Below are 10,324 nucleotides of genomic sequence, written 5' to 3' on the forward strand. Positions count from 1 at the left end.
AAGGAAGGGCTGAAAAGTGTTTCCTACATCTAAAACCTAGGCTTAGTGGTTGTCAAACTACAATCATCCTCTCCTCCCCCCTCCTCCCCCCACCCGCTTCATTGTTGTTGAACGAGGTGTGGTAGGAGCACATTTGTTTCCTAACTTCTTGTAGAAATTTCTATCATATGTTGTTAATCTCACTTGTTAAATGTCATTAATTGACATTTGTAACAAGGACTACATATTAAATATTTAATATTCTTATGTAAATGAATCTTAGTCCAAGAATATTAGATGATGCTTTAGTTGAATATTTGGATTTTGGACCAAGTAAAGCTTGAAGGATTCCGATGTGTTAAGGGGTTCCGTGATCAGAACCATAAAACACCACCTCGATGGATTGAGGTGAGGGCCTTCTTGACGGGTAGAGAAGGCCTTGTGAGGCGTGGGCTTCTAAGTCTTCTCGACGGATAGGGAAGACACCCATGACTCACATGGGATTGGAAGCTAGATAGTGGGTGGTATGTTCAGTGGGTCCAAATACTTCACCTAGTCATCCTTCACACAATCAAGTAGTGTTGGTCACGCGAGTTTGAGTCTGAGTGGAGATCCACCCTAATCATAAAAAAAAATTGGTGGTGTAATGGGGTTGTAGTTATGGTTGTTCGTGATAGTTGATCTTAGAACGAAAGAAAATTAACATATATTGACTTGCAATCAATAGGGTGATTTTTGTAACATGACATTAAGTGAAAGATGAATCTTTCTAACCCGCCCGAAATGGGTAAGGAAAGAAAAGGTGGGGGTTCCTAGAACAAATCCAGTGGGGGCATTTATCATAACATGAAAAACCAATCCATAGATAGCTTGTGTTATGCCCATATATCTAAGTTCATCTTGGATCAGATTTTTATCCTTAGCATTGTCAGATGATTGTTATTCAAATGGTACTATAATACAAGATTCTCGTGTGATGCATAGATGATCTACCTTATTTGTAGATATTGCCCACATGCTAGTATAAACCCACGCATAATTAAATAGAACTAACAATCAATACTATATTGTAAAGTCATAATGACATGAGCTGATTCACATCACACATATTCTAGAAATACTATTTTGTTGCTCTAATAACTAATTTTTTAATCCACATTTGCTTATTAGAATCTCTCCCTCTCCCATATACTCTAAAAGTGGACGTGTTTTACATACCTTAGCACTCATGTTGCATACCATTGCATAAACTCTCTTTACTCTATTTGCCAATAAAATATGACATGCAAATGGAGATAGCATTGTAGTATGAACGTGGTGATGTTCTTCTGTTGTTGTTGTTATATAACATAGTGTTTGCATTGTTATATGTCTTTATCTTGGAGCTGCAAATTTTTTTCTTTCAATGGATTGTTAACGAACATTGGGAAAGAGAGAGAGAGAGTACGTGCATTGTTTTGTGTAGGCATTGACTTAAGATTTGGCAAAGGTAATGGGGTGGATGTAGTAGAGTTACAAGCAAGCAAGCTGAGTGAGTAGTAACTTAGTAAGTGCGTGTGCTTTTTTATATTGAGTAAGTAAGTCAAAGTGTGTGTGTGTGTGTGTTTGGATAGAAAAAAAAGAAAACCCCGGTTCCCCAGGGGCCACCATAACGGACGGTCTCCGTCCTTCTTCCTTGGGATGCCGCGTTCTCTCTCATTCATTCGTTACATACATACATTATACATACATACTTGTTTTCTTTCTTCGGGAACTACGACCTTTTCATATCATGACCGGGGAAAAAGTACACAAACCCCACTGTCGACTCACTCGGACAGCTCAACCACAAACACGCACAAATCACACGCCCACTTCCTTCTACTAAACTTTTGGAGACATGCCACATTGCCACTCTGTCGATCTTGTCTACACACACACACACACACAAGGAAAAGGGGGAGAGGCGGGAGCTCTGTGTGTGTGTGTGTGTGTGCGCGCGCGTTCCCACTCCCTCCCCATTCTCACCACCACCACCACCACCACCACCACCACCACCACCACCGTCCAAGGAACCAACGCCTTTTCTTCTTCTTCAATCAACTGAAATGCTGCGGTGGCGTCACCCTGCCGTGGCGCCGCCTCCGCCCTTCCTCCTCCTCCTCCTCCTCCTCACTTGCCACCTCTGTGCTGCGCAGCAGACACCCTCCCCCTCCGCCTCCCCTCCCCCTCCGCCTATCTCCGCCTCCTCTCCTCCCCCTCCGACCCCTTCAGATCCACCCCCCTCCTCGCCTCCTCCTCCTTCGCCCCCTTCTGATCCACCCGCCTCTCCTCCTCCTCCTCCTTCAGATCCACCCGCCTCTTCTCCTCCACCTCCGCCCCCTTCTGATCCACCCGCTTCTTCTCCTCCTCCTCCTTCGCCTCCTTCAGATCCACCCGCCTCCTCACCTCCACCTCCGCCCCCTTCTGATCCACCCGCTTCTTCTCCTCCACCTCCGCCCCCTTCTGATCCACCCGCCTCCTCTCCTCCACCTCCGCCCCCTTCTGATCCACCCGCCTCCTCACCTCCACCTCCGCGCCCTTCTGATCCACCCGCCTCCTCACCTCCACCTCCCCCCCCTTCTGATCCACCCGCCTCCTCGCCTCCACCTCCGCCTCCTTCAGATCCACCTTCCTCCCCTTCCACGCCGCCTCCCTCTGATCCAACCCCCTCCTCGCCTCCTCCACCTCCCCCCTCTGATCCGCCATCATCTCCCCCGCCGCCTCCTCCCTCTGACCCAACCTCCTCCTCCTCACCGCCTCCTCCTCTCTCCTCACCGCCACCCTCTTCCTCTTCTCCTCCTCCTCCGCCATCTTCTTCGCCTCCCTCAGATCCGCCACCCTCCTCATCAACGTCGCCTCCCTCTCCCCCTCCCCCTCCACCCTCTTCCTCATCATCATCTCCTCCTCCTCCACCCTCTTCCTCCTCCTCCTCATCTCCTCCGCCGCCGCCTCTTCGCTCATCACCTCCGCCACCGCTTCGCTCTCCTCCTCCTCCGCCGCTTCGATCTTCACCTCCACCTCCTCCATCTCTAACTCCTCCGCCGCCGCCACCATCTCCCCGTCTGACGTCACCACCTCCAAGCAGCCAGCCTGTCGCATCCTCACCCTCGCCGAACGCCCTTGGATCAGTGCCTGGATCAGGATCTCCGATCACGAGCACGAGCACGAGCACGAGCACGAGCACAGGCTCGTCGAGCAACCTGACAGGTGGCCAGAAGGCTGGGATCGCAGTGGGCGCCCTGCTGGGCGTGGCCGTCCTGGGCCTGGTCGGAATCTTCTTAAAAATCCGATATGACCGTCGAGCCAATGCCATGGACGATTTACGACCCGAGACCGTATGAGCCACCATTTTGTCCAGCTCCACCACTCACGGAGGCAAGACCGTCCATATAACGATCATATTCGTTGGTTCTCTTGATTTCATTTGTCCGGCCTCCCATGGCCCTAGTCCACCCCCCAATAATCTTCTTCTTCTTCTTTTTTGTCCGCGTTGGATTTACATCAGACACCCGAGAGAACATTTCGTAGTTTGTCTCTCTTGTCTGCCTGGACGATTTATGGCTGGTCACCATTTACTACTACTACTACTGTCCGCCCGTCCCACACGGCCAAGCATTTTTTTTATGTCATGGATTGGGGAGGGGAGTGGTGGCTCATTTGGTCGGTCTATATAGCTCACATTGTTTTATAGTTCACGTTGTTTTCCCATCTTATCAGCTCACATTGTTTTATAGTTCACATTGTTTTCCCATCTTATCGTAACACATTTGTGTTGGATATGATTCTTCTCATGGGCATTGTCTTTATGTAATGTATCGTTCACATGTTGCGTGCAAAGGTTTCTCTTTTGTAATGTATCGTTCCCCCCATTCGTTTTCGCCATCATACCTAAAATTGGGTAGAATTTAAATTGATGGCTCCTTAGGTGCTCTTAATACATTTGACTTGCGAGACATGCGAAAGTGCAATAAGGGAACACTTTGGCTAAGTTTTTCATGGTCCATAATATAACAAAACACCTTCGGGGTAGCTGGTTACCACACTAGAAAATAGCATGCAACACTACAAATTTTCAATTTGATTGATTAATCAGGACTTGAATGGGTCAATTGTTAATCATTAACCCAAACTAAAAGCATAAATATTTGATGTCTTGCCTCTTTCATCAACAAAAACTATAGGTCTTCTATGCCTTGTAACAATCCAAGAAGACAACCAAAATGTCCCCTTTTAATTATTTGAACAGTAGGTCATCACCAATGTAAATTGTTGCAATCTAAGAAGAGTAGGTCACCACCAATGTAAATTTTTGCAATCTAAGAAGAGTGTTAATCAATGTAATATCCTAATATTTCAACAATGCATACAAGCTTAAGCACACTTCTTCTTTGTGCAAATTTTCAACATTTCACATGGTTGTCTTGGGTCTTCACAATATTTGAGATTAAAAAACAACTTCTTTTTGTGACCTTGAGATTAACACAATCGATGTTGTGCTTGTTCTATCATATTATTTAGCTTGTGAGAGTCCATAAACATTCATGCAACTTAATATAAATATAGTCATTTTATATAGATAGAATTTTTTCATGAAGAAATATCCATAAGAAATTCTTGCACTTGGTTATTGAGGATAGACACAAGTATGGAGTGTTGATTAATTCTGCTCTTTTAAGGAAATGATATATCATATGAATATGTTGATTAACTTTGTTATTTTGAGGAAAAGATATGAACTATGAGCCTTTTCTGACATGATGTCATTTGGGAGCTTGTGTAAGTGGACCACGTTCAAACATATAGTCGAAAATAATATACACATAAAAAGGAAGCAGCAAAATGTCTTTTTCATCTTCTCGTGTGCCATCATTTATGAAATACACTATACATATATATATAATGGTGTGATACGTACAATATAAATCATTGCCCATTTGGTATGGTAAATGAAGTGAAAATGAAAAACAAGGGAATTCTTTTTTACAAAAATAAACACAAGGGAATCCTCTTTCCTTGAATTGATCGAGTTATGGTGTTGTGACATGTCGAGAAACCGCTTTGCTTAACTTTTTGAGGACGTATCGGAATGTCCCTATGCTTTCAATATCACCACAATACCCTTGTGATTTTTCATATTATGGGGTGATTAATCTTGGGTTAATCTTGTGAGAGTTAAATGAGAGAGAGAGAGAGAGAGAGAGAGAGAGAGAGAGAGAGAGAGCCTAGATGGATGTAGCTCAGTTAGTACGGTTGCCCAATTGAGACCACGCGGTCATGGGTTCAGATCTTACATTCCACAATGGCGTCTAGTATGGCATCTAGTAGATAAAGAGATATGTATGGAGTAACAAGAGATAGAGAAAATTGGGAGATAGAAATAGTGCTAGTAATGTAATAACTTACCAATAAGGTAAGTTAATTACCATAAAAAAGAAAGAAAGAGAGATAGTCAGGTATGGTATCTGTTGTATTGAATCTAAGATTAATTGTATCAATGTTACATTTTGTTTAGGTTATTAGTAGGAATCGACAACCGCTCGGCTCTGGTCAGGCTTGAGCTTGCTTAAACGGTTTGAGGTCGGTGTGGCTTGAGCCTTGCCAAACTAACTCAAATTGGTTAACTAGGTTACGCCAATTTAACTTTTCACTAGTGTTAGTTTAATAATAAGTGTGATTTTTACTAGAAGTTAGAAATGGAGAGTCCACTATCGAAATCAGACATGAGAGAGAGGGAGATGGAGTGAATGAAAGAGTTGGAGCCTGCACAATGCACCATGACGCCTTTTGTGTAGCAATTTGCAAGAAGGACCTCCTTCTATCGAGCTCAGAGCACCTCCTACAGCCTGCATGCCTTCTTATAATGAGGGATTAGACGGAGATTACTGATTAGGGATGAGGATTTGAAGAAGATAAATGCTTATTAACGAGGATCAGAAGAAGATTAGAGATTAAAGGTTTAGAATTAAGAGGAAAATTAAAGATGAGAAGAACGAGAAAGTTAGTGATTACTAATTAAGAATTGGGATTGCAAGAAGATTATGTAGAAAATGAGAGACGAAGAAAATAAGTCAGGGAAGGGATAGAAATTAATCATTATTTAAAAGAAATATATGTATGTATGTACATATTAATTGGAGAAAGAAAAGCAAAACAAAATTAATTGATTAATAATGTGAAGTACAGGGAATGTAGGCAGAATCTAAGGGACGAAAACATGCGTTAGTTAATTCATATTTTATTTAATTAATAACATGGCAAGGACAAAAAAGAAAAGGAAAAAAGAAAACAAAAAGAAGGAGAAGGAGAAGCAAGAGAAAAAGAGAAACCAGAATTTAATGTAGGTTGGGCCAAACCAGTTTAGGATTGGTTTGGTTTGGTTCGGTTCGGTCAAGGCTTAATCGGTTTGGCTTGGATAAGGCCACAAAATATGCACCTCTTCATGTAAAGGGATAGGACGGAGTACATTTATTTTGCTAAAACCAAAATACTAAAATAAGATCATACTAATATGTTTTATACATTAACATTATTCTAACAAATCTGTTCTCGGGATCACATCTTCTTTTTTGATTAATCCAATCCAATCGTGATGAAATGTAACAAAAAATAAACAATGCATTAAAGAAGTCGAGGGAATATTTCAAATGAACATGGATCGGTGTGGTTCACATATTAAATAAAGCCTTTGAATGTATTAGCTCGGTTTCTTAATCCAAGTTTTCATGTATTAACCAAATATTAAGTAACAAAGCCCGTTTCCAATTGTCATATCAGCACATCACACATGTGCTCTTTGTCGTGCTACACATATTTTGTTACAAAAGTTTAGTCCATTCTTGTAGTTCGGTGTTGGGTGAGTTTGTCAAGATAGTATATGTATGTTCTTGACATTAATGTTCATTTCCTTTGATGTAACTTAATAAACTTCTGTTTGAAGATGGTATATGTATGTTCTTGACATTGATGTTCATTTCCTTTGATGTAACTTACTAAACTTGTGTTTGAATCCATCTTCATGGATCTTCTTGGATGAATGTTCTTGATGTTGTACTTTAATTCCTGATGGGAACCTCAAACATACCATAACTATACATATAGAGAGAGTTTGAATCGATCGGTAATAATGTGGTAATGATTGATGGGACATTTATAGGTTGAAGTTTGTACTCATTGGAAAGTTTGTACAGTGAACAAACAAAACTAGCATGAAATATAATTAAAAGCATATAGGAAATTATTTTAACTCCAATATTTTGGGTATTTAAAATTTGGAGCAATGTACATTTAGATTATTGAGAATGGGATACATGGTTGGATCAAACCAAAAGAAATAAACAACGACACAATGTGTACAATATCATCGGCCGTGCCTGTGCCTGTGCCTGTGCCTGTGCCTATGCTTGTCGGCAATGAGCGAAATGAATGTGAAGTTTTATAAATGGGGGGGAGTAAGCCATTACAAAACAAAAAGGACTATCTACACTTCATAGTTGATCCGGAGGCCTTGGATGGTCACTCTCTCGGTGCCCTTCACGATGATCGTGATCACGACCTCGTTGTCCTTCTTGATTCCCACACGCTTCAAGTTATCTCCGATCTCGAACTTTAGGTTGGTCATGAGCCGCCGATGTTGGCTCGCCGATGGCACCACGTTGAATGTCCCCACATACTCGGCGCTGTTCGTGAGTGTCGTGTTGGTCGCACCGGGGAGATTCACGAACACCAGCAGTTGCACGAAACTGTCTCTCACCACGTCCATTGCCTCGATCGTCAGCACCTCCTCCGAGTGCTCCGGCCTTTTCACACCTATAGCGGACGGCCGTTGCACGCGTGCAACGAGCTTCTTGCCTAGCTCAATTGTCCCGTTGAGAGGCGAGGAACCGACGAACGGCACGCCCGAAGCTATGGCCGCCTGTAGGGCACTCCCGTTCGAGACTGGGACCGGGGAGAATCGAATCCACAACTTGTCGGAGCTCACCCTCTTGTATTTGTAGCCAAGCTTGCTTATGTCGAGCACATCTCGCACCTTTATCTTCACCATGTTTGCATATTCGTCGAAGAAAGGGAACTCGGCGTCGAGGAAGTCGGTTACGTTGAAATCGTGGCGCTCGCCATCGGGGAGGTGGAATCGCCACATGTCCCACAGCCGGTCAACATTGGTGTGATGGGAGTAGAACACGGGATCGCGACCGGCCGACGTGAAGGTGCCCATATCTTCTCCGAGGGTGTTGTTTCTGTTGCCGGTCCAGTAATGGATGCCATTGTGGATCGTGTTCTCGATGCTGCCACCCAACGGAGCAGAGATGACAGTGGAATTGGTGAGGTCGGACCCGAGAACGTAAGGGCCACCTAGGAAGAGCTCCGGGGTGCGGGCCGTCACCATGGCTTGATACATGGAATTGAGATTCTCCAAGGCGATGAGGGTGGTGTTGCTGGTGCTACTGGCTGGGGAGAGACGGATGAGGGTGGTGCCCGAGAGCGCGGAGGTGCTGCGGTTGGCGTCGAAGAGGGCGGTGCCATTGCGTGCGAACATGGGGGGCAACACGTTGCCGCCATCACGTTGGTCGTCCCAGTTCCAATAGACAAGTGCGAACGACGGATCGCCGATGAGACTACCGAGGATGCGCTCGTGGAAGTAGAGGTACATACGGTGCCACGGGAGGAACAACCACGAGAAGTGGACCTGGAGAGGTTTATCGGCAGCGGCGCCGCCTTGCTTGTAGGCACCGTTGCAAAAGGCACAATGGAGATCGGCCTGGACCTTGAAGCTGCGGGGATCGGTGTCGGGGAGGGCTTTCATGAGAGCGTATGCCTTGTTGTACTTGGCGATGTACTCTTCGCTCACACGGTGGGCGGGGTGCCGGACACGGGTCTTGGGGGACTTGTAGGCATCCAAGGAGAAGCGGACGACCTTGTGGGCGGGGACGATGGGGATGCAACAATTGAAGAGATAGGTGTTCTTGGCATTGGGGCCAGCAGCAGGCCTGTCGACGGCAAGCTGACATTGGGACAAATCGGGGACGGTAACGGGATCCGCGGCCACGAAAGAGAACAATGGCAGGAACAGGGCTAGCACCAACACAACGTGATGGAGGTTATTGGAGGCCATAGGAAGCAAATCTATGAATGCTCTCTACTGTCTATGGAGTAGATCGAGATTATTGGTATAAGCAGGGTGCTACTATTATGAATGTTCTTTGATGGATGGTGTTACTATTATGAATGTTCTTTGATGGATGGGTGTGATGTAACCTATATTATATGTATGTATGTATAATGTCAACTGGTATGTCTCTTTATATAATGTCAATTGGTACCTCTATTTGTGATGGAGATAACCTCTATATATTTTGTAATAATAATATAGAAAAATCAATGAGTTTGAATGGTCTTCTACCCATTAATCCCTAAAATGTCAAGCTTTTCGTTGAATCCAAGATATCCATCCTACATACGGAAAATGTCAACATAATTCCTAGACTTATATATCACATACTAGATTTGGAAAACGTCAACATAATTGGCAGCAAATATATCATGTTGCTTATAATAGAAATAGAAAAGTATGTTAATTTACAGCGTCAACATATCTATATCTGTCTGTCTGTCTGTATGTGTAAATGAAACATTGTGGAAGAGCTTCCATAACTCTTCATTAAATCGAACGCGTATTCACTCACTTTGTTGTTTCACACAGTTTTGACTTTGTCATTACATTTTAAATGCAACATTTCAATTACCATATTGATTTGCTTGCGTTTTATTTATTATTCTTGTTTCAATTACCAAAGGATTAACATTTCCACCAACAGACAACTCCTTAATATTAGCCGCCAAGTTCTCTTCATTGATTTCACTCCCAATTTTACATGGAGATTTTACCATGAAAATAGCTGGAGATTTCAAGTCCTCAAAGACATTGACATATATCGTATCTTCATTCATAGAACGTTAGGGTGCATATATGCACATATAAGACTTGTGTTTGGTTGTAAGGTATATTTTTTCCTCCTCCCATCTAGTGGACTTTCTTCCTAAGGATAATTGAGAATTAAGGTTGTGTCCCACTCCACTTTGCCTTTTGACCAGTGAAAGGGCAAGACTTGTCCTATCTAATATATCTCTTTTTCAATCTATCTAAGTTTGGCGTTTTATAATGTCGTTGCACCCATTTCTCTACAAAATACAAGGGATTTACAGAATCGGTACGCAATTTTATAATATGTAGGTATGTTATTATATTCTAGTATTTCCTGCACGTCAAGACATATATATTTACTCTTAATCTAAGACAATATGAATCCAACTTTTGTGTTTATTTTAT

The 10,324-nt window shown here is 43.3% G+C and overlaps 1 protein-coding gene across 1 annotated transcript; it reads right to left on the bottom strand.

Annotated features, from left to right (window-relative positions):
• Window positions 1–7,408: 7,408 nt before the first annotated feature.
• On the bottom strand, window positions 7,409–9,124 carry LOC147847396 (polyphenol oxidase, chloroplastic-like). The gene has a single exon (XM_087339242.1). The coding sequence runs from the start codon at window positions 9,107–9,109 to the stop codon at window positions 7,478–7,480; it is 1,632 nt and encodes a 543-aa protein (XP_087195368.1). The 5' UTR covers window positions 9,110–9,124; the 3' UTR covers window positions 7,409–7,477.
• Window positions 9,125–10,324: the final 1,200 nt, after the last annotated feature.

The sequence above is a fragment of the Azolla caroliniana genome, unplaced genomic scaffold (assembly GCF_043228905.1).
Source record: "Azolla caroliniana isolate FFs.n. ecotype wild unplaced genomic scaffold, voAzoCaro1.0.p SCAF_1072, whole genome shotgun sequence".
Lineage (NCBI taxonomy): Eukaryota > Viridiplantae > Streptophyta > Polypodiopsida > Salviniales > Salviniaceae > Azolla > Azolla caroliniana.

Excerpts from the sequence above, each read along its gene's own strand:
- LOC147847396 (XM_087339242.1), bottom strand. The coding sequence starts at position 9,109 with ATGGCCTCCAATAACCTCCATCACGTTGTGTTGGTGCTAGCCCTGTTC.